The sequence below is a fragment of the Salvelinus alpinus genome, chromosome 13 (genome assembly GCF_045679555.1).
Source record: "Salvelinus alpinus chromosome 13, SLU_Salpinus.1, whole genome shotgun sequence".
Taxonomy (NCBI): Eukaryota; Metazoa; Chordata; class Actinopteri; order Salmoniformes; family Salmonidae; genus Salvelinus; species Salvelinus alpinus.
In genome coordinates this window covers 25476007-25500726 of record NC_092098.1, presented here as the reverse complement: position 1 = coordinate 25500726, position 24720 = coordinate 25476007, and the positions used below count along the sequence as shown (strand labels likewise).

Below are 24720 nucleotides of genomic sequence, written 5' to 3'. Positions count from 1 at the left end.
TGTACAGGTTTCTCTCATTGAGACAAACTATTTTGCAAGAGATACATGCAATTAAATGTTTTATGTTTTTGTGGATAAACTTCTATGTTTTTAATCTTATTATTGCCATGTTTTTGTTTATATTCAACAGCCTGGTTCCAGACGTGCGGTGAATGGAACAGATAATACATTTGGCAACAAGGAACCAAAGCCAGCCCCTCTTGACCCAGTCTCCTGCATTAGTAAGTCTGCTTCTCACTGCTTTAGACAGACCTATGGATGTAAGGTCTCACCATCCATGATATCAAAATGATACTTTTAACCATGTTTTGAGGCTATACAGTGTTTGTAAAACATCGGTGTAAAACAAGCGTATATTTTGGGTTCTGATGGGGGTACGACAGTTGAATCCAGCTCATGAGGCATTTCTAAGTTATATTCAATGTGTATATATCATTAATTTATAAGTCCAAAAATGGATGTAGCAATCACAGATTGCTGCTTAAAAGGCCTAAGGATGATACACTGAAAATGTGCTCGAGGCAACTCAAACCCATGCAGAAACTCATCATATAACACTTGGAAAGCACACGCAGTTCATACTAATTAATTCACTAATGAAGCATGAAGCTTCTTCAGTCACTAGTCTCAGCACACGTTTGCATTCCAGGTTCTTTATGTATCAGGCATCTCAGTAGAAGTGGCGATCTAATATCAGGTCCTCGTGTTCATAATCATCTTATCAGTGGAGGCTGCTGAGGTGAGGATGGCTCATAATACTGTCTGGAACTGAGCGAATGGAAGGGCATCAAACATATGGAAACCATGTGTTTGATGTTGTTGATGCTATTCCATTTATTCCACTCCTGAAATTACAATGTGCCCGTCCTCCCCAATTAAGGTGCCACCGACCTCCTGTGGATCTTATTAATTATGATCCAAAAGGCTAAACTGATCCTAGATCAGCACTCCTACTCTGAGAAAGGTGATACGTACGGCCCAAAAATATGTTGTTTCCCTATGCTGCTCCCCCTTGTGGCAATAACAGTTCTAAAACAGTCACTGGCTGTCTGAGTGGCCCTGCTCTACTCCAGACAGACAGCTCTGTGCCTTGGGGCAGGAACAAGTGGCTCATTATCTACCTCTCTATGTGACTAGTCTATAGCTTTGTGTGTGGAACAAGTTGCTTGTTGCCTCAGCACTTAGACTGTTGAACTGTTGAGCCTCGACTGCCTTTTGACACTTCAGATCTTCAGCTGTTGTTGTCACTGAATGGGAACCTTGATTTATCTCTAGTTTCTCACGGCCTCTCTCTTCTCTATCTCTCTCCCCATCTCTCTCTCTCTTTCTCCATCTCGCTCCACTCTCTCCTACAGGCTCGGCAGACCTGCATCAGATGTTCCCCACTCCCCCCAGCCTGGAGCAACACATCATGGGCTACTCCCCCATGAACATGGGCAGTAAGGAATACGGCAGCATAGAGGCTGGACATGGCATGAGCAACCTGGACGGTGCCTCGTCCCTTGGGGGACACTTCAAGATTGAAGTTGAGGAGGGCTACTGCAGCCCCAAGCCACAGGAAATCACGGTGGGTTTTTGGGCCCTACATTTAAACTTGATCCCCTATCTGACCATGCTTAGGAGTCATGGATAATTCCTCTGTATGGCCTAACTGTCTTTGGCCTGACTGCAGTTTCGATAAAGATGAATGTCAAATGAAAACAGAAATCTAAGTCATATCAGTGTAGCAGCCATTGGACTAGTCAGTGTACATACAGGACGTGGTCTCACCATCCCTGTCTCTCCCCCCCAGGACTAGTCAGTGTACATACAGGACGTGGTCTCACCATCCCTGTCTCTCCCCCCCAGGACTAGTCAGTGTACATACAGGACGTGGTCTCACCATCCCTGTCTCTCCCCCCCAGGACTAGTCAGTGTACATACAGGACGTGGTCTCACCATCCCTGTCTCTCCCCCCCAGGACTAGTCAGTGTACATACAGGACGTGGTCTCACCATCCCTGTCTCTCCCCCCCAGGACTAGTCAGTGTACATACAGGACGTGGTCTCACCATCCCTGTCTCTCCCCCCCAGGACTAGTCAGTGTACATACAGGACGTGGTCTCACCATCCCTGTCTCTCCCCCCCAGGACTAGTCAGTGTACATACAGGACGTGGTCTCACCATCCCTGTCTCTCCCCCCCAGGACTAGTCAGTGTACATACAGGACGTGGTCTCACCATCCCTGTCTCTCCCCCCCAGCCATTGGACTAGTCAGTGTACATACAGGACGTGGTCTCACCATCCCTGTCTCTCCCCCCCAGCCATTGGACTAGTCAGTGTACATACAGGACGTGGTCTCACCATCCCTGTCTCTCCCCCCCAGCCATTGGACTAGTCAGTGTACATACAGGACGTGGTCTCACCATCCCTGTCTCTCCCCCCAGCCATTGGACTAGTCAGTGTACATACAGGACGTGGTCTCACCATCCCTGTCTCTCCCCCCCAGCCATTGGACTAGTCAGTGTACATACAGGACGTGGTCTCACCATCCCTGTCTCTCCCCCCCAGGACTTCTCGTTTGTATACCAGCCGGAGCTGTGCCAGGCATTTGTGGGCTGCTCCATGTTTGCCCCCCTGAAGACCCTGCCCAGCCAGTGTCTGCCCCCCATCAAGCTGCCAGAGGAGTGCATCTACAGGCCCAGCTGGACAACAGTGGGCAAACTGGAAATGCTCAACCACCCCCATGTGTCCGCCCTGGCCTACCTCAACAAAGACAGGTAAACACCTGCCATTGCATTGGTGTGTGGCTGTGCATTTTAATTGCTGATATAGTAAATCAAATCAATCAATCTCTATATGAACCACTCATGACCAGGGATATGAGTTGTTCCTGGCTGCTAGGGCTAGCTGACTGTCTCAGGACCCTCTCCTCCTAAAGCCTGCGGAACCAATGGATGTTTTTCCAGCCGCTCGGAGGGTTCTTTACAATTCGTAATGCTTATCTGTGCTGAGGTGTAATTTAGACTTACAGGATACAGGCAGACAAACACACACACTGGCTGGCACGCATGTGTACGCATGGGGAGAGGTGGAGGACACTGAGGAGCCTGTTCCATTCCTCATGCATGGCTGATTAATGCAGAGGAGAGCAGTGTAGAGAGCATGGTGATTGATACAGAGGAGATGAGAGGAGAGAGCATGGTGATTGATACAGAGGAGAGGAGTGTAGAGAGCATGGTGATTGATACAGAACAGATGAGTGTAGAGAGCATGGTGATTGATACAGAACAGAGGAGTGTAGAGAGCATGGTGATTGATACAGAACAGAGGAGTGTAGAGAGCATGGTGATTGATACAGAACAGATGAGTGTAGAGAGCATGGTGATTGATACAGAGGAGATGAGTGTAGAGAGCATGGTGATTGATACAGAACAGAGGAGTGTAGAGAGCATGGTGATTGATACAGAACAGAGGAGTGTAGAGAGCATGGTGATTGATACAGAGCAGAGGAGTGTAGAGAGCATGGTGATTGATACAGAACAGAGGAGTGTAGAGAGCATGGTGATTGATACAGAACAGAGGAGTGTAGAGAGCATGGTGATTGATACAGAGGAGATGAGAGAGCATGGTGATTGATACAGAACAGAGGAGTGTAGAGAGCATGGTGATTGATACAGAACAGAGGAGTGTAGAGAGCATGGTGATTGATACAGAGCAGATGAGTGTAGAGAGCATGGTGATTGATACAGAACAGATGAGTGTAGAGAGCATGGTGATTGATACAGAACAGAGGAGTGTAGAGAGCATGGTGATTGATACAGAACAGAGGAGTGTAGAGAGCATGGTGATTGATACAGAGCAGATGAGTGTAGAGAGCATGGTGATTGATACAGAGCAGATGAGTGTAGAGAGCATGGTGATTGATACAGAGCAGAGGAGTGTAGAGAGCATGGTGATTGATACAGAGGAGATGAGAGAGCATGGTGATTGATACAGAACAGAGGAGTGTAGAGAGCATGGTGATTGATACAGAGCAGATGAGTGTAGAGAGCATGGTGATTGATACAGAGCAGATGAGTGTAGAGAGCATGGTGATTGATACAGAGCAGATGAGTGTAGAGAGCATGGTGATTGATACAGAACAGAAGAGTGTAGATAGCATGGTGATTGATACAGAACAGAAGAGTGTAGAGAGCATGGTGATTGATACAGAACAGAGGAGTGTAGAGAGCATGGTGATTGATACAGAACAGAGGAGTGTAGAGAGCATGGTGATTGATACAGAGCAGAGGAGTGTAGAGAGCATGGTGATTGATACAGAACAGAGGAGTGTAGAGAGCATGGTGATTGATACAGAACAGAGGAGTGTAGAGAGCATGGTGATTGATACAGAGGAGATGAGTGTAGAGAGCATGGTGATTGATACAGAACTTAGAGCTGTGACAGTAGGTTGAATGTCACCTTTCTGCCTTTCTGCCTTGTTCGGGGATGAGGAGGGGGGCCTGCCTCCTTAGCTAGGGTGGTGTAGAGTGGTAGAGAGGGCGGTGTAGAGTGGTATAGAGGGCGGTGTAGAGTGGTATAGAGGGCGGTGTAGAGTGGTATAGAGGGGGGTGTAGAGTGGTATAGATGGGGGTGTAGAGGGGGATGTAGAGTGGTATAGAGGGGGGTGTACAGGGCAGTGTAGAGTGGTATAGAGGGCGGTGTAGGGTGGTATAGAGGGGGGTGTAGAGTGGTATAGAGGGGGGTGTAGAGGGGGATGTAGAGTGGTATAGAGGGCAGTGTAGAGTGGTATAGAGGGCGGTGTAGAGTGGTATAGAGGGGGGTGTAGAGTGGTATAGAGGGGGGTGTAGAGGGGGATGTAGAGTGGTATAGAGGGTGGTGTAGAGTGGTATAGAGGGGGTGTAGAGTGGTATAGAGGGCGGTGTAGAGTGGTATAGAGGGCGGTGGAGAGTGGTATAGAGGGGGGTGTAGAGTGGTGTAGAGTGGTATAGAGGGCAGTGTAGAGTGGTATGGGGGGGTGGGGTATAGAGGGGGTGTAGAGGGGATGTAGAGGAGGGGCAGTGTGGTGGATAGAGGGGGGTATAGAGTGGTATAGAGGGGGGTGTAGAGTGGTATAGAGGGCAGTGTAGAGTGGTATAGAGGGCGTTGTAGAGTGGTATAGAGGGGGGTGTAGAGTGGTATAGAGCGGGATGTAGAGTGGTATAGAGGGCAGTGTAGAGTGGTATAGAGGGCGGTGTAGAGTGGTATAGAAGGGGGTGTAGAGGGGGATGTAGAGTGGTATAGAGGGCGGTGTAGAGTGGTATAGAGGGGGGTGTAGAGTGGTATAGAGGGGGGTGTAGAGTGGTGTAGAGTGGTATAGAGGGCAGTGTAGAGTGGTATAGAGGGCGGTGTAGAGTGGTATAGAGGGCGGTGTAGAGTGGTATAGAGGGGGGTGTAGAGGGGGATGTAGAGTGGTATAGAGGGGGGTGTACAGGGCAGTGTAGAGTGGTATAGAGGGCGGTGTAGGGTGGTATAGAGGGCGGTGTAGAGTGGTATAGAGGGCGGTGTAGAGTGGTATAGAGGGGGGTGTAGAGTGGTATAGATGGGGGTGTAGAGTGGTATAGATGGGGGTGTAGAGGGGGATGTAGAGTGGTATAGAGGGGGGTGTAGAGTGGTATAGAGGGGGGTGTAGAGTGGTGTAGAGTGGTATAGAGGGCAGTGTAGAGTGGTATAGAGGGGGGTGTAGAGTGGTATAGAGGGCAGTGTAGAGTGGTATAGAGGGCGGTGTAGAGTGGTATAGAGGGCGGTGTAGAGTGGTATAGAGTGGTGTAGAGTGGTATAGAGGGCAGTGTAGAGTGGTGTAGAGTGGTATAGAGGGGGGTGTAGAGTGGTATAGAGGGCGGTGTAGAGGGGGATGTAGAGTGGTATAGAGGGGGGTGTAGAGGGGGATGTAGAGTGGTATAGAGGGCAGTGTAGAGTGGTATAGAGGGTGGTGTAGAGTGGTATAGAGGGGGGTGTAGAGTGGTATAGAGGGGGGTGTAGAGTGGTATAGAGGGCAGTGTAGAGTGGTATAGAGGGCGGTGTAGAGTGGTATAGAGGGGGGTGTAGAGTGGTATAGAGGGGGGTGTAGAGTGGTATAGTGTGGTATAGAGGGGGTTGTAGAGTGGTGTAGAGTGGTATAGAGGGGGTTGTAGAGTGGTATAGAGGGGGGTGTAGAGTGGTATAGAGGGGGGTGTAGAGTGGTATAGAGGGGGGTGTAGAGTGGTATAGTGTGGTATAGAGGGGGGTAGAGTGTAGAGTGGTGTAGAGTGGTATAGAGGGGGTTGTAGAGTGGTATAGAGGGGGGTGTAGAGTGGTATAGAGGGGGGTGTAGAGTGGTGTAGAGTGGTATAGAGGGCAGGTGTAGAGTGGTATAGAGGGGGGTGTAGAGGGGGATGTAGAGTGGTATATAGGGGGGTGTAGAGTGGTATAGAGGGCAGTGTAGAGTGGTATAGAGGGGGGTGTAGAGTGGTATAGAGGGGGGTGTAGAGGGCGGTGTAGAGTGGTATAGAGGGAGGTGTAGAGTGGTATAGAGGGTGGTGTAGAGTGGTGTAGAGTGGTATAGAGGGCAGTGTAGAGTGGTATAGAGGGAGGTGTAGAGTGGTATAGAGGGGGGTGTAGAGTGGTGTAGAGTAGTATAGAGGGGGGGTGTAGAGGGGGATGTAGAGCGGTGTAGAGTGGTATAGAGGGCGGTGTAGAGTGGTATAGAGGGGGGTGTAGAGGGGGATGTAGAGTGGTATAGAGGGGGGTGTAGAGTGGTATAGAGGGGGGTGTAGAGTGGTATAGAGGGCGGTGTAGAGTGGTATAGAGGGGGGTGTAGAGTGGTATAGAGTGGTATAGAGGGCAGTGTAGAGTGGTATAGAGGGGGGTGTAGAGTGGTATAGAGGGGGGTGTAGAGGGGGATGTAGAGTGGTATAGAGGGCAGTGTAGAGTGGTATAGAGGGCGGTGTAGAGTGGTATAGAGGGGGGTGTAGTAGTGGTATAGAGGGGGGTGTAGAGGGGGATGTAGAGTGGTATAGAGGGTGGTGTAGAGTGGTATAGAGGGGGTGTAGAGTGGTATAGAGGGCGGTGTAGAGTGGTATAGAGGGCGGTGGAGAGTGGTATAGAGGGGGGTGTAGAGTGGTGTAGAGTGGTATAGAGGGCAGTGTAGAGTGGTATAGAGGGTGGTGTAGAGTGGTATAGAGGGGGGTGTAGAGGGGGATGTAGAGTGGTATAGAGGGGGGTGTAGAGGAGGATGTAGAGTGGTATTGAGGGCAGTGTAGAGTGGTATAGAGGGGGGTATAGAGTGGTATAGAGGGGGGTGTAGAGTGGTATAGAGGGCAGTGTAGAGTGGTATAGAGGGCGTTGTAGAGTGGTATAGAGGGGGGTGTAGAGTGGTATAGAGCGGGATGTAGAGTGGTATAGAGGGCAGTGTAGAGTGGTATAGAGGGCGGTGTAGAGTGGTATAGAGGGCAGTGTAGAGTGGTATAGAGGGCGGTGTAGAGTGGTATAGAGGGGGGTGTAGAGTGGTATAGAGGGGGGTGTAGAGTGGTATAGAGGGGGGTGTAGAGTGGTATAGAGGGGGGTGTAGAGTGGTGTAGAGTGGTATAGAGGGCAGTGTAGAGTGGTATAGAGGGGGGTGTAGAGTGGTATAGAGGGCAGTGTAGAGTGGTATAGAGGGCGGTGTAGAGTGGTATAGAGGGCGGTGTAGAGTGGTATAGAGTGCAGTGTAGAGTGGTATAGAGGGCAGTGTAGAGTGGTGTAGAGTGGTATAGAGGGGGGTGTAGAGTGGTATAGAGGGCGGTGTAGAGGGGGATGTAGAGTGGTATAGAAGGGGGTGTAGAGGGGGATGTAGAGTGGTATAGAGGGCAGTGTAGAGTGGTATAGAGGGTGGTGTAGAGTGGTATAGAGGGGGGTGTAGAGTGGTATAGAGGGGGGTGTAGAGTGGTATAGAGGGCAGTGTAGAGTGGTATAGAGGGCGGTGTAGAGTGGTATAGAGGGGGGTGTAGAGTGGTATAGAGGGGGGTGTAGAGTGGTATAGTGTGGTATAGAGGGGGTTGTAGAGTGGTGTAGAGTGGTATAGAGGGGGTTGTAGAGTGGTATAGAGGGGAGTGTAGAGTGGTATAGAGGGGGGTGTAGAGTGGTGTAGAGTGGTATAGAGGGCGGTGTAGAGTGGTATAGAGGGGGGTGTAGAGGGGGATGTAGAGTGGTATATAGGGGGGTGTAGAGGGGGATGTAGAGTGGTATAGAGGGCAGTGTAGAGTGGTATAGAGGGCGGTGTAGAGTGGTATAGAGGGGGGTGTAGAGTGGTCTAGAGGGTGGTGTAGAGTGGTATAGAGGGCAGTGTAGAGTGGTGTAGAGGGCGGTGTAGAGTGGTATAGAGGGTGGTGTAGAGTGTTATAGAGGGGGGTGTAGAGTGGTATAGATGGTGGTGTAGAGTGGTATAGAGGGGGGTGTAGAGTGGTATAGAGGGGGGTGTAGAGTGGTGTAGAGTTGTATAGAGGGCAGTGTAGAGTGGTATAGAGGGGGGTGTAGAGTGGTATAGAGGGGGGTGTAGAGGGGGATGTAGAGTGCTATAGGGGGCAGTGTAGAGTGGTATAGAGGGGGGGTGTAGAGTGGTATAAAGGGCAGTGTAGAGTGTTATAGAGGGCGGTGTAGAGTGGTGTAGAGGGGGATGTAGAGTGGTATAGAGGGGGGTGTAGAGGGGGATGTAGAGTGGTATATAGGGCAGTGTAGAGTGGTATAGAGGGCGGTGTAGAGTGGTATAGAGTGGGTGTAGAGGGGGATGTAGAGTGGTATAGAGGGGGGTGTAGAGGGGGGTGTAGAGGGGGTGTAGAGGGGGTGTAGAGTGGTATAGAGGGCAGTGTAGAGTGGTATAGAGGGGGGTGTAGAGTGGTATAGAGATTATAACAGAACATCGCCAAGATGTTCAAATTTTCATAAATGACCAGCAGGGTCAAATAAAAATAATCACAGTAGTTGTCGAGGGTGCAACAGGTCAGCACCCCAGGAGTAAATGTCAGTTGGCTTTTCATTGCCAATCATTCAGAGTATCTCTACCGCTCCTGCTGTCTCTAGAGAGTTGAAAACAGCAGGTCTGGGACAGGTAGCACGTCCGGTGAACAGCTGCAGGCAGAACAGTTGAAACTGGAGCACCAGAACGGCCAGGTGGACTGGGGACAGCAAGGAGTCATCAGGCCAGGTAGTCCTGAGGCATGGTCCTAGGGCTCAGGTCCTCCGAGAGAAAGAGAGAAAGAGAGAATTAGAGAGAGCTTACTTAAATTCACACAGGACACCGGATAAGACAGGATAAATACTCCAGATATAACAGACTGACCCTAGCCCCCCGACACATAAACTACTGCAGCATAAATACTGGAGGCTGAGACAGGAGGGGTCGGGAGACACTGTGACCCCATCCGACGATACCCCCGGACAGGGCCAAACAGGCAGGATATAATGCAGGCAAACTTACATATTACCTCATTTCTACCAGCATGTCACATGTGCAACCAGAGGGGGGGGAAATCTGGACCACCTGTACTCCACACAGAAACGCGTTACAAAGCTCTCCCTCACCCTCCATTTGGCAAATCTGACAATAATTCTATCCTCCTAAATCCTGTTTACAAGCTAAAACTAATGCAGGAAGTACCAGTGACTCGCTCAATACGGAAGTGGTCAGATGACGCGGATGCTACGCTACAGGATTGTTTTGCTAGCATAGTCTGGAATATGTTCCGGGATTCATCCAATGGCATTGAGGAGTATACCACCTCAGTCACCGGCTTCATCAATAAGTGCATCGATGACGTCGTCCCCACAGTGACCGTACGTACATATCCCAACCAGAAGTCATGGATTACAGGCAACATCCGCATCGAGCTAAAGGCTAGAGCTTCCGCATTCAAGGAGCAGGACACTAATCCGGATCCTTATAAAAAAAATCTGGCTACACCCTCAGACGAACCATCTTACAGGCAAAGCGTCAATACAGGTGTCACGATCGTCTTCTGGTGAAAGAGTGGACCAAGGCGCAGCGTGATACGAATACATCTTCCTTTTTATTTAGAGAAGATGAACACGAAACGAAACACTTTTACAAACTAACAAAAAAAACAACAAACGACCGTGAAGCTACAAAACGAAAGTGCAGACACAAGCTACTAACGTTTAGACATAGACAATTACCCACCACCTGTCTAATGCCTATGGCTGCCTTAAATATGGCTCCCAATCAGAGACAACGATAGACAGCTGTCTCTGATTGAGAACCACTCAGGCAACCATAGACATACCTAGACACCTACACTGAACACAACCCCATAAACTCTACCAAAACCCCCTAGACACTACAAACACCCTCGACTAGACAAAAACACACAAACATCCCCCATGCCACACCCTGACCTAACTAAAATAATAAAGAAAACAAAGATAACTAAGGCCAGGTGTGACAACAGGATTAAGATAGAACGGGTGTAGTAGGATTCAGATGCTCGTTGGATGTGGAAGGGCTTGAAAACTGTTACGGACTACAAAGGAAAACCCAACCGCGAGCTGCCCAGTGAGGTAAGCCTACCAGACAAGCTAAATGCCTTTTATGCTCGCTTCAAGGCAAGCAACACTGAAGTATGCATGAGAGCACCAGCTGTTCCGAACAACTGTGTGATAACGCTCTCGGTAGCCGATGTGAGCAAGACCTTTAAATAGGTCAACATTCACAAAGCCGCAGGGCCAGACGGATTACCAGGACGTATACTCAAAGCATGCGCGGACCAACTGGCAAGTGTCTTCACAGACATTTTCAACCTCTCCCTGACCGAGTCTGTAATACCTATATGTTTCAAGCAGACCACCATAGTCCCTGTGCCCAAGGAAGCGAAGGTAACCTGCCTAATTGATTAATTGACGCATAGCATTCACGTCAGTAGCCATGAAGTGCTTTGAAAGGCTGGTCATGAGGCTCACATCAACAGCATCATCCCGGATACCCTAGACCCACTCCAATTCGCGTACTGCCCGAACAGATCCACAAATGATGCAATCGCACTCCACACTGCCCTTTTCCACCTGGACAAAAGGAACACCTATGTGAGAATGCTGTTTATTGACTACAGCTCAGCGTTCAACACCATAGTGCCCTTAAAGCTTATCAGGACCCTGGGACTGAACACCTCCCTCTGCAACTGGATCCTGGACTTCCTGAATGCCCCCCCCCAGGTGGTAAGGGAAGGCAACAACACGTCTGCCATGCTGATCCTTAGTCCCTTCCTGTACTCCCTGTTCACCCACGACTGCGAAACACGACTCCAACACCATCATTAAGTTTGCTGACGACACAGTGGTAGGCCTGATCACCGACAACAAAGAGACACCCTATAGGGAGGAGGTCAGAGACCTGGCAATGTGGTGCCAGGACAACAACCTCTCCTTCAATGTGAGCCCAACAAACGAGCTGATCGTGGACTACAGGAAAAAGCGGGCCGAACAGTTCCCCATTAACATCGACGGGGCTGTAGTGGAGCGGGTTGAGAGTTTCAAATGGCCACCCGGACTATTTACATTGACCCCCCCAAATATGTTTTTACACTGCTGCCACTCGCTGTTTATTAGCTATGCCTAGTCACTTTACCCCTACCTACATGTACAAATTACCTCGACTAATCTGTACCCCCTGTATGTAGCCTCGTTATTGTTGTTTTGTGTTACTTTTTATTTTTTATTTTTTATTAATTAGTGTATTTAGTAAATATTTTATTTTTCTTGAACTGCATTGTTGGTTAAGGGCTTGTAAGTAAGCATTTCACGGTAAGGTTTACACCTGTTGTATTCAAAGCATGTTGTATTCGACGCATGTGATTTGATTTGAAATTAAGAATAACATTTTTTATTAATTTTTACCATAAAGCCAATTTCTTTCTTTACAGCTGGCCCATCTAGCGGAAATCACTCCGTTCTGTCTTCAGGGCAAGATTCATGACAATAAACATCAACCTGCCAAAAATATAGTCGTTTCTCTCACAGAGGTGCTGCTTGAAATGGCAGTGCATTTGCATACCCCGACAGGCAGCCAGTTGTCTCTGCTTGTTTGTTTACCATTCCTCCTTCTGATGTTAGTTTTTTACCTCTGCCTTGTAATGGAGGTTCAGTGGGTACTGGAATGTATTGTTGATTGTTTTGTTACAATATACTGAGCTCTGCTTTGTTGTTGTGTTTTGAATCAAACTCTAGCATATTGTCCCAACAGGCTGTGTTGTGTGACTGACTCCTCTCTTCTCTCTGTCACAGTAACATCCCCAGTGTGGGCAGTGCCATGGACCAGGACTACAGCCAGAGCTACACACCCCAGACCCATACGCCCTTCATGTCCAACAGTGCCCCCCCCAGCAACAGTGGCACGGGCATCCTGCCCTCACCGGCCACCCCGCGCTTCTCCGCCCCCACACCACGCACTCCCCGTACCCCACGCACCCCCAGAGGACCCGCCAGTGTCCAGGGCTCGCTTAAGTACGAGAACTCAGACCTCTACTCGCCTGCCTCCACCCCCTCCACCTGTCGACCTCTCAACTCAGTGGAGCCAGCCACCGTGCCCTCCATCCCCGAGGCCCACAGCCTCTACGTCACCCTCATCCTCTCTGAGTCTGTCATGAACCTCTTCAAGGACTGCAACTTCGACAGCTGCTGCATCTGCGTGTGCAACATGAACATCAAGGGGGCCGACGTGGGTGTGTACCTGAGCGACCCCACGGGAGAGGCCCAGTACCCCTGCACCTGCGGCTTCAGCGCAGTCGTCAACCGCCGCTACGGCAACGGCTCGGGCCTCTTCCTGGAGGACGAGCTGGACATCATCGGACGCGACTCGGACGTCAGCCGCGAAGCGGAGAAGCGCTTTGAGGCCCTGCGACAACATTCGCTGGAGAGGACGGGTGGAGGAGGGAGGGGGGAGAGGGTACCAGATGAGCTGATCTTACTGCTACAGGACCAGTGCACCAACCCCTTCTCACCCATGGCTGGGATGGAGCCTGACAGCCTGGCAGCGCGGGGGGCCGGGGGTTGTCCAGTGCCGGCCTGTGTGAGGGTGGAGGAGAGGGACTACCACAGTGACTGCTACATGGCTCTGGAGCACGGCCGCCAGTTCATGGACAACATGTCAGGAGGCAAGGTGGACGAGGCCCTGGTCAAGAGCACCTGTCTACACCACTGGTCCAAACAAAACGGTAAGAAAAGCACCTTTTTGTTGTTCTAACCAACATTCAAGTCTGTGTCTAATAATAAATTGTTCTTGGCATTTGGCCCTGTAGAGCTTCAGTTGGCTAGCATAACTAACCAATATAAACCAGTCTGTTCATTTTCCCTGACAGTTATCAGAATGTTGCTATCTTTTGTGTCGTCAGTGCTCTGTGTGTTCTCTTTCTAACCGTCCTCCCCCTCTCCCCAGCGGTGGACGTCAGTGCTCTGTGTGTTCTCTTTCTAACTGTCCTCCCCCTCTCCCCAGCGGTGGACGTCAGTGCTCTGTGTGTTCTCTTTCTAACCGTCCTCCCCCTCTCCCTAGCGGTGGACGTCAGTGCTCTGTGTGTTCTCTTTCTAACCGTCCTCCCCCTCTCCCCAGCGGTGGACGTCAGTGCTCTGTGTGTTCTCTTTCTAACTGTCCTCCCCCTCTCCCCAGCGGTGGACGTCAGTGCTCTGTGTGTTCTCTTTCTAACTGTCCTCCCCCTCTCCCCAGCGGTGGACGTCAGTGCTCTGTGTGTTCTCTTTCTAACTGTCCTCCCCCTCTCCCCAGCGGTGGACGTCAGTGCTCTGTGTGTTCTCTTTCTAACTGTCCTCCCCCTCTCCCCAGCGGTGGACGTCAGTGCTCTGTGTGTTCTCTTTCTAACTGTCCTCCCCCTCTCCCCAGCGGTGGACGTCAGTGCTCTGTGTGTTCTCTTTCTAACTGTCCTCCCCCTCTCCCCAGCGGTGGACGTCAGTGCTCTGTGTGTTCTCTTTCTAACTGTCCTCCCCCTCTCCCCAGCGGTGGACGTCAGTGCTCTGTGTGTTCTCTTTCTAACTGTCCTCCCCCTCTCCCCAGCGGTGGACGTCAGTGCTCTGTGTGTTCTCTTTCTAACTGTCCTCCCCCTCTCCCCAGCGGTGGACGTCAGTGCTCTGTGTGTTCTCTTTCTAACTGTCCTCCCCCTCTCCCCAGCGGTGGACGTCAGTGCTCTGTGTGTTCTCTTTCTAACTGTCCTCCCCCTCTCCCCAGCGGTGGACGTCAGTGCTCTGTGCTCTCAGGACGTGTTGCGGGTGCTGCTCTCTCTCCAGCCTGTACTCCAGGATGCCATCCAGAAGAAGAGGACGGTGCGCTCCTGGGGCGTTCAGGGACCCCTCACCTGGCAGCAGTTCCACAAGATGGCTGGACGGGGCTCCTACGGTAAGCCACCAGCCTGTGTTTGCAGGCAGATCAGTAGTTATCTCAGTCACACTGCTATAGTCCAGATGTCAGCTCAGTGGGAAGGCTGTTGTGATGGGTTCACTTTGGGCTCTCAACCCTTCTCTGTGAATGTGACAGGTGGCAACGCTGGCTTGTTTAAAGCCCTAATCTAGTCTCATTTTCACCTCATTTAACACCTGATTTATTTAACAAAAGGCACATCTCAATAGGTGGTCCAGGTAAGTCATGACATGGCACAAGTGGGGGTGGTGGGGGCGGGGCTGGGCGGGCGGACGTTTCCTCTTTTGTTCTCTATTGCTCCTCTACCATCAGACCAACTCCTTAAAGTTTGCAGTTGTGTCTAAAAAACACAATTTTGCAAAAAAAAAAATGTTTTATCCTTTAGTGTGTCTACTTTACTGTTTTTTTTTTTTCACCTTTATTTAACCAGGTAGGCCAGTTGAGAACAAGTTCTCATTTACAACTGCGTCCTGGCCAAGATAAAGCAAAGCAGTGCGACAAAAGCAAACAACACAGAGATACACATAAACAAACGTACAGTCAATAACACAATAAAAAAAACTCTATGTATTTCTACATAGATTCTATGTATTCTATGTATTTATACTTGGGATATCACTTTTCAACAGAAAAAGTTTTTGGTTTTTTTTATCGCTGGAGGATGACTAAGTACTTAATCCCTCTCTTCTCCCTCTCCTCTCCTCCCTTCCGTTCCCCCGCCCATCCTCTCCTGCCTCTCCTCCCTTCTCCCCCCTCCTTCCCTCCATCAGGCACAGATGAGTCTCCAGAGCCCCTGCCCATCCCAACCTTCCTGGTGGGTTATGAGTATGACTTTGTGGTGCTGTCTCCATTCGGCCTGCCCTACTGGGAGAAGCTGCTGCTGGACCCCTTTGGCTCCCACAGGGACGTGGGCTACCTGGTGGTCTGTCCCGACAACGAGGCCCTGCTCCAGGGGGCTAAGAGCTTCTTCAGGGACCTCACCGCCGTCTACGAGGTGAGGCTGGAGAACATCAACAACTGTCCATTTATCATGCAAGAGAGTGGGCATCTTGGACAGCTGAAGCAACCACCTTTTTGGAGTTGCCTGGTCCCAGATCTTGTGTTTTTCATGACAATGACCCATTGGAGTTGACCATAGTAGTTAGGGGTTAAGAGCATATGACCATAAATGCAAGAATGCACAAATAGATTGGGGACCAGGCTAGGGTTGGGGTCAGATGCGTTTTAATTTTGGATATGAAACATTTACAAATTCCTATTTGAAAACAAAGGTCACTTTTCAATTCTTCAATGAAATAGAATTGACCCAGACCTTACTAGACGCTTACTGACTTGCCTATTTAAATTAAAAAATTTAAAAACATACTAGACGCTTACAACCCAGCCTACTGTAAACAAAAAAAAGAAAAAAAAAAGAAGGTCTGTCTACTCCATTTCCTTACCATTCCTTATTGCCTCGACATCAAGTCACTCAGTCACTCCTGTGCTGTTGTCTAACTATTCATCCAACCCTCCTCTCCCTCCATGTTCCCTGCAGTCATGTCGTCTGGGCCAGCACCAGCCAATCTCAAAAGGTCACCCGGACGGCATCGTGAGAGTGGGCGGATCGGCTGCTAAGAAGCTAGCGGAGCAGCCCGTCAGCGATTGGTTCATCAAGGCTGCCAGCGGCAACAGCGATGCCTTCGCCAAACTCAAGCTCTATGCACAAGTCTGCCGCCACGACCTCGGTAGGTTCCAATGACGACACAGGTGGGGAATTGGTCGGGCTCAGGCCTTTCTGTACCCCCCATGCCCATATACCCAAGGCTTTAGAAGATCAAAAAGCCTATTTTTGGATTCTAAAAGGATCTTGTTTATCTAAAAGGTTTGTTGTAGCGGATGCTGACTAAAGTGTAATGCTAGTTTGTTTAGATGGCTTATAAATGCAGATTTTCTCTGTGCTCCTGTCTCTGCCATCAGCTCCATACCTCGCCGCACAGCCTTTAGACAGCTCGCTCCTCACACAGCCCACGCCTCCTCCTGCCACCAACCAATCCTCATCCACACAATCCTCTGGCTCCTCCTCCACCACCTCGGCTTGCCCCCAAAACTCAGCGACCCCCTCCCTCCCCAACAACAGCAACAACAGCAGCAGCGTGCCTAGTAACAACACTGGTGTAGCCAACAGTGCCAACAGCACGGCGTCGTCAGGGAGCCAGCCCAGCAGTGGGGTGCAGTCTGCCAAGCCCAGCTCCTTCCCTCCCTTTGGGACCATGAGCATGCAGAACCAGGGCCAGGGTGGTGGCACCCAGGGAGGGCAGCTGGGCCAGCAGGCTGGAGCCCAGAACGCAGGCCTCCCCGGGGGGGACTCAGCCAGCCAGGCCCAGGCACCCACTGAACCCCTTGAGAGGTAGGTACAACACCGGGCCTGAATTCACTCATGTACACACACACACACACACAGTCCCCGGAGCGAAACCCCATTCCTTGTCCTAACTCCCTCTCTCTCTTGTCCTCCTCTCCAGCACCATGGAGCGAGAGAAGGTGGGTGTGCCGACGGATGGAGAATCTCATGCCATAACGTACCCCCCGGCCATCGTGGTGTACATCGTGGACCCCTTCACCTATGAGGAGCCTGAGGCGGGGTCCAGTGTGTGGACCCTGGGCCTGCTGCGCTGCTACCTGGAGATGCTCCAGTTCCTCCCACCACACATCCGCAACTCTGTCTCTGTACAGGTAACCTCAACACAACTCTGTCTCTGTACAGGTAACCTCAACACAACTCTGTCTCTGTACAGGTAACCTCAACACAACTCTGTCTCTGTACAGGTAACCTCAACACAAGTCTGTCTCTGTACAGGTAACCTCAACACAACTCTGTCTCTGTACAGGTAACCTCAACACAAGTCTGTCTCTGTACAGGTAACCTCAACACAAGTCTGTCTCTATACAGGTAACCTCAACACAACTCTGTCTCTGTACAGGTAACCTCAACACAACTCTGTCTCTGTACAGGTAACCTCAACACAAGTCTGTCTCTGTACAGGTAACCTCAACACAACTCTGTCTCTGTACAGGTAACCTCAACACAAGTCTGTCTCTGTACAGGTAACCTCAACACAAGTCTGTCTCTATACAGGTAACCTCAACACAACTCTGTCTCTGTACAGGTAACCTCAACACAACTCTCTCTCTGTACAGGTAACCTCAACACAAGTCTGTCTCTGTACAGGTAACCTCAACACAACTCTGTCTCTGTACAGGTAACCTCAACACAACTCTGTCTCTGTACAGGTAACCTCAACACAACTCTGTCTCTGTACAGGTAACCTCAACACAAGTCTGTCTCTGTACAGGTAACCTCAACACAACTCTGTCTCTGTACAGGTAACCTCAACACAACTCTGTCTCTGTACAGGTAACCTCAACACAAGTCTGTCTCTGTACAGGTAACCTCAACACAACTCTGTCTCTGTACAGGTAACCTCAACACAACTCTTTCTCTGTACAGGTAACCTCAACACAACTCTGTCTCTGTACAGGTAACCTCAACACAAGTCTGTCTCTGTACAGGTAACCTCAACACAACTCTTTCTCTGTACAGGTAACCTCAACACAACTCTGTCTCTGTACAGGTAACCTCAACACAACTCTGTCTCTGTACAGGTAACCTCAACACAACTCTGTCTCTGTACAGGTAACCTCAACACAACTCTGTCTCTGTACAGGTAACCTCAACACAAGTCTGTCTCTGTACAGGTAACCTCAACACAACTCTTTCTCTGTACAGGTAACCTCAACACAACTCTGTCTCTGTACAGGTAACCTCAACACAACTCTGTCTCTGTACAGGTAACCTCAACACAACTCTGTCTCTGTACAGGTAACCTCAACACAACTCTGTCTCTGTACAGGTAACCTCAACACAACTCTGTCTCTGTACAGGTAACCTCAACACAACTCTGTCTCTGTACAGGTAACCTCAACACAACTCTGTCTCTGTACAGGTAACCTCAACACAACTCTGTCTCTGTACAGGTAACCTCAACACAACTCTGTCTCTGTACAGGTAACCTCAACACAACTCTGTCTCTGTACAGGTAACCTCAACACAACTCTGTCTCTGTACAGGTAACCTCAACACAACTCTGTCTCTGTACAGGTAACCTCAACACAACTCTGTCTCTGTACAGGTAACCTCAACACAACTCTGTCTCTGTACAGGTAACCTCAACACAACTCTGTCTCTGTACAGGTAACCTCAACACAAGTCTGTCTCTGTACAGGTAACCTCAACACAAGTCTGTCTCTGTACAGGTAACCTCAACACAAGTCTGTCTCTGTACAGGTAACCTCAACACAAGTCTGTCTCTGTACAGGTAACCTCAACACAAGTCTGTCTCTGTACAGGTAACCTCAACACAAGTCTGTCTCTGTACAGGTAACCTCAACACAACTCTGTCTCTGTACAGGTAACCTCAACACAACTCTGTCTCTGTACAGGTAACCTCAACACAACTCTGTCTCTGTACAGGTAACCTCAACACAACTCTGTCTCTGTACAGGTAACCTCAACACAACTCTGTCTCTGTACAGGTAACCTCAACACAACTCTGTCTCTGTACAGGTAACCTCAACACAACTCTGTCTCTGTACAGGTAACCTCAACACAACTCTGTCTCTGTACAGGTAACCTCAACACAACTCTGTCTCTGTACAGGTAACCTCAACACAACTCTGTCTCTGTACAGGTAACCTCAACACAACTCTGTTCTCTGTACAGGTAACCTCAACACAACTCTGTCTCTGTACAGGTAACCTCAACACAACTCTGTCTCTGTACAGGTAACCTCAACACAACTCTGTCTCTGTACAGGTAACCTCAACACAACTCTGTCTCTGTACAGGTAACCTCAACACAACTCTGTCTCTGTACAGGTAACCTCAACACAACTCTGTCTCTGTACAGGTAACCTCAACACAACTCTGGCTCTGTACAGGTAACCTCAACACAACTCTGTCTCTGTACAGGTAACCTCAACACAACTCTGTCTCTGTACAGGTAACCTCAACACAAGTCTGTCTCTGTACAGGTAACCTCAACACAACTCTGTCTCTGTACAGGTAACCTCAACACAACTCTGTCTCTGTACAGTTAACCTCAACACAACTCTGTCTCTGTACAGGTAACCTCAACACAAGCTCTGTCTCTGTACAGGTAACCTCAACACAACTCTGTCTCTGTACAGGTAACCTCAACACAACTCTGTCTCTGTACAGGTAACCTCAACACAACTCTGTCTCTGTACAGGTAACCTCAACACAAGCTCTGTCTCTGTACAGGTAACCTCAACACAACTCTGTCTCTGTACAGGTAACCTCAACACAACTCTGTCTCTGTACAGGTAACCTCAACACAACTCTGTCTCTGTACAGGTAACCTCAACACAACTCTGTCTCTGTACAGGTAACCTCAACACAACTCTGTCTCTGTACAGGTAACCTCAACACAACTCTGTCTCTGTACAGGTAACCTCAACACAACTCTGTCTCTGTACAGGTAACCTCAACACAAGTCTGTCTCTGTACAGGTAACCTCAACACAACTCTGTCTCTGTACAGGTAACCTCAACACAACTCTGTCTCTGTACAGGTAACCTCAACACAACTCTGTCTCTGTACAGGTAACCTCAACACAACTCTGTCTCTGTACAGGTAACCTCAACACAACTCTGTCTCTGTACAGGTAACCTCAACACAACGTCTGTCTCTGTACAGGTAACCTCAACACAACTCTGTCTCTGTACAGGTAACCTCAACACAACTCTGTCTCTGTACAGGTAACCTCAACACAACTCTGTCTCTGTACAGGTAACCTCAACACAAGTCTGTCTCTGTACAGGTAACCTCAACACAAGTCTGTCTCTGTACAGGTAACCTCAACACAAGTCTGCGCGTGTGTGTGTTGATAAAATAATGTTTGGTGGCAATGTTAGAACGTGTATGTTAGAACGTGTATGTTAGAACGTGTATGTTTATTTAGAATAAAATGTATCACAAATAGTTGATAAGACTTTGTTTTAGTGCCAAATATGTCAGACAGGACAATCGGTACAAGAGAAGACAGAATGTACTTTTGTTAAAGTTGTATACCGACCGATTGGTTTCCACCTCTCCCCTCTCAGATCATCCCGTGCCAGTACCTGCTCCAGCCGGTGAGGAGCGAGGAGCGTCATATCTATGCTCAACACCTCAAGTCCCTGGCCTTCTCAGTGTTCTCCCAGTGCAGGCGGCCCCTCCCCAGATCCACCAACGTCAAGTCACTCACCGGCTTTGGCCCTGGTCTGGCCATCGACACCGCACTGAAGAGCCCAGAGGTAAACAAACATCCCTGACGAAAACAAACATGACATGAGCCTAACTAACATTATCCCAACTTTAACTTAACTAACATTATGCAGCTCCTACACCGGGGGGGGGGGGGCATGTCGGGTCCTAAGTGTCTGCTGGTTTGAATCATTGACTGGTTTAGAGCTGGGAAACCAGGTGTGTGTGCTATGGGAAAACAATGATGAATGAAATGCCAGGGAGAACTGTAAACCCGCAGACACGACCTCCCCTGAGGACCAGGATTGCCCATCCCTGTCATAGCCTGACCCTCCCCTCTGCTCCTCAGCCCTCTGCTCCTCAGCCCCTCAGCCCTCTGCTCCTCAGCCCTCTGCTCCTCAGCCCCTCAGCCCTCTGCTCCTCAGCCCTCTGCTCCTCAGCCCCTCAGCCCTCTGCTCCTCAGCCCTCTGCTCCTCAGCCCCTCAGCCCTCTGCTCCTCAGCCCTCTGCTCCTCAGCCCCTCAGCCTCTGCTCCTCAGCCTCTGCTCCTCAGCCCTCTGCTCCTCAGCCCTCTGCTCCTCAGCCTCTGCTCCTCAGCCCTCTGCTCCTCAGCCCCTCAGCCCTCTGCTCCTCAGCCCTCTGCTCCTCAGCCCCTCAGCCCTCTGCTCCTCAGCCCTCTGCTCCTCAGCCCCTCAGCCCTCTGCTCCTCAGCCCTCTGCTCCTCAGCCCTCTGCTCCTCAGCCCTCTGCTCCTCAGCCCCTCAGCCCTCTGCTCCTCAGCCCTCTGCTCCTCAGCCCCTCAGCCCTCTGCTCCTCAGCCCTCTGCTCCTCAGCCCTCTGCTCCTCAGCCCCTCAGCCCTCTTCTCCTCAGCCCTCTGCTCCTCAGCCCTCTGCTCCTCAGCCCTCTGCTCCTCAGCCCCTCAGCCCTCTGCTCCTCAGCCCTCTGCTCCTCAGCCCCTCAGCCCTCTGCTCCTCAGCCCTCTGCTCCTCAGCCCTCTGCTCCTCAGCCCTCTGCTCCTCAGCCCTCTGCTCCTCAGCCCTCTGCTCCTCAGCCCCTCAGCCCTCTGCTCCTCAGCCCTCTGCTCCTCAGCCCTCTGCTCCTCAGCCCTCTGCTCCTCAGCCCCTCAGCCCTCTTCTCCTCAGCCCTCTGCTCCTCAGCCCTCTGCTCCTCAGCCCCTCAGCCCTCTGCTCCTCAGCCCTCTGCTCCTCAGCCCCTCAGCCCTCTGCTCCTCAGCCCTCTGCTCCTCAGCCCTCTGCTCCTCAGCCCCTCAGCCCTCTGCTCCTCAGCCCCTCAGCCCTCTCCTCCTCAGCCCTCTGCTCCTCAGCCCTCTGCTCCTCAGCCCCTCAGCCTCTGCTCCTCAGCCCTCTGCTCCTCATCCCCTCAGCCCTCTGCTCCTCAGCCCTCTGCTCCTCAGCCTCTGCTCCTCAGCCCTCTGCTCCTCAGCCCTACTCTGGCCATGTGTGGTGTGCCAGCAAGAGAACGATAGCGAGGGAGAGAGGAAAGGAGCACTGAGATGGAGAAAGTGTTACACTAACCCCCTTCGTCCTGGAACAAGACCAGGGGATCTTATAACCCTCTTCCTTCTCTCCAGTTTTCTTTCCATTATCTGCTTGGCTAGCTTCCGGAGACCTCCCTAAGGGCTTCCAGGCTACAGGTTTAGACAGGGAGAGGCCCCAGACTGCCACCCAATCCTATTTAACTTTCCCAGGCCAGCCAGCCACTACATTACATTTACCCTGTACACAGTGGAGTGTAGTGGAGTGGGGACTAGAGCAGGAGCTGAGCTACTTAGCTAGCTGGATAAATGGCATCTCAGTAGTGACACCGGTAGAATGTTGGCTGTCGACTAACCAACCCAGTGACTCTTGTACATACAATGTCTGTCTAGAGTAGACAGACAGATATAGTCCTGGGTTGTGTTCAGTAGGGCACAATGTACCTAACCGTGTTGCAATGGTAAATAAAAAAATATGCATTGTTATTAGACATAAGTAGATAGCTACCTCCCAGTAAAAAAAATATCCTTACTGAACATGACCCTCGTCTAACCCCTAACCTTTGACCCCTCTCTCTCTACCCAACAGAGACCAGAGTCTTTGCGGCTCTACACGCCTCCCTTCATCCTGGCACCCACCAAGGACAAGCAGACTGAGCTGGGGGAGACGTTCGGAGAGGCTTCTCAGAAGTACAACGTGCTGTTTGTGGGCTACTGCCTGTCCCACGACCAGCGCTGGCTCCTGGCCACCTGCACCGACCTGTACGGAGAGCTGCTGGAGACCTGCATCATCAGCATCGACGTGCCCAACAGGTGGGACTACCTGGCAGCACACACCATCATCATCCTCATCACTTCTACCACCATCTAGAGTCAGCAAACCTCAAGCAGAGCATTGCAAATGTATTTTGCAGCTAGTATATTTCTTTTTTTTTGCAAAACAATGTTTGTTGTGGGTTGTTTCCAGGTAATGATGAAAACAATGTGTAGCCTTGAAGTATAGTGATTATTGCAAGATCAACAATCTACACGTTTCCTTCAACCTGGCAACTCCTTGGTGATTTGTAGTTATGAGTGTAGTGTTAAATGTTTTCAGTGTGACAGTATGTGGGTGTTTTTGTTCAGAGCGCGGAGGAAAAAGGGCTCTGCCCGGAGGTCGGGCCTGCAGAAGCTGTGGGATTGGTGCTTGGGGCTGGTGCAGATGACATCTGTGCCATGGAGGGTGGTGATAGGTCGCTTGGGCCGAATGGGACACGGCGAGTTGAGAGGTGAGGAGGACAACAGTCAACCAGCAGTTTAGGATCTAGCCCTCTATAATATCAATGGGGTATTTAGGATCTAGCCCTAATTTAGGATCTAGCCCTCTATAATCTCAATGGGGTATTTAGGATCTAGCCCTAATTTAGGATCTAGCCCTCTATAATCTCAATGGGGTACTTAGGATTTATCCCTCTATAATCTCAATGGGGTACTTAGGATCTAGCCCTCTATAATCTCAATGGGGTATTTAGGATTTAGCCCTCTATAATATCAATGGGGTATTTAGGATTTATCCCTCTATAATCTCAATGGGGTACTTAGGATCTAGCCCTCTATAATCTCAATGGGGTATTTAGGATTTAGCCCTCTATAATATCAATGGGGTATTTAGGATTTATCCCTCTATAATCTCAATGGGGTACTTAGGATCTAGACCTCTATAATCTCAATGGGGTACTTAGGATCTAGCCCTCTATAATCTCAATGGGGTACTTAGGATCTAGTCCTCTATAATCTCAATGGGGTATTTAGGATCTAGCCCTCTATAATCTCAGTGGGGTATTTAGGATCTAGCCCTCTATAATCTCAATGGGGTATTTAGGATCTAGCCCTCTATAATCTCAATGGGGTACTTAGGATCTAGCCCTCTATAATCTCAATAGGGTACTTAGGTTCTAGCCCTCTATAATCTCAATAGGGTACTTAGGATCTAGCCCTCTATAATCTCAATGGGGTAGGATCTAGCCCTCTATAATCTCAATGGGGTACTTAGGATCTAGCCCTCTATAATCTCAATGGGGTACTTTGCTGTTTTACACTCATCTTGTTTTACTCATTCTTTTCAATCTCCTCTATAAAACATTATTGCTAGTCAAAGAATAGTGGTGTCCTCAGAGGTACTTTGCTATTTTACATTTATCTTGTCTTACTCATTGACTTATTCTTCTCTTTCTTCCCTCTCTCCCTCCTTTCCAGACTGGAGTATTCTGCTGAGCAGGAGGAACCTGCAGTCTCTAAGTCGCCGTCTCAAGGAGATGTGTCGTATGTGTGGCATTTCTGCCTCCGACACTCCCAGCATCCTTAGCGCCTGTCTGGTCGCCATGGAGCCACAGTGCTCTTTTGTCATCATGCCAGGTACTATGTCCTCCTGCCTGCCTGCCTCTGTGTGTGTGTGTGTGTGTGTGTGTGTGTGTGTGTGTGTGTGTGTGTGTGTGTGTGTGTGTGTGTGTGTGTGTGTGTGTGTGTGTGTGTGTG

The 24720-nt window shown here is 50.0% G+C and overlaps 1 protein-coding gene across 4 annotated transcripts in view; it reads left to right on the top strand.

The window, feature by feature from the left end:
• Nucleotides 1–24720, top strand: part of LOC139537444 (mediator of RNA polymerase II transcription subunit 13-like) — a 151921-nt gene that overhangs the window by 117349 nt on the left and 9852 nt on the right. For all 4 annotated transcript variants that reach the window (XM_071338738.1, XM_071338737.1, XM_071338735.1 and 1 more), the window contains 13 exons: nt 131–221; nt 1356–1567; nt 2550–2758; nt 12270–13198; nt 14218–14385; nt 15177–15400; nt 15944–16133; nt 16366–16795; nt 16911–17121; nt 20571–20762; nt 22796–23019; nt 23332–23474; nt 24442–24600. In XM_071338738.1, the coding sequence (XP_071194839.1) occupies nt 131–221; nt 1356–1567; nt 2550–2758; nt 12270–13198; nt 14218–14385; nt 15177–15400; nt 15944–16133; nt 16366–16795; nt 16911–17121; nt 20571–20762; nt 22796–23019; nt 23332–23474; nt 24442–24600 (3382 nt within the window). The remainder of the gene's footprint in view (nt 1–130; nt 222–1355; nt 1568–2549; nt 2759–12269; nt 13199–14217; nt 14386–15176; nt 15401–15943; nt 16134–16365; nt 16796–16910; nt 17122–20570; nt 20763–22795; nt 23020–23331; nt 23475–24441; nt 24601–24720) is intronic.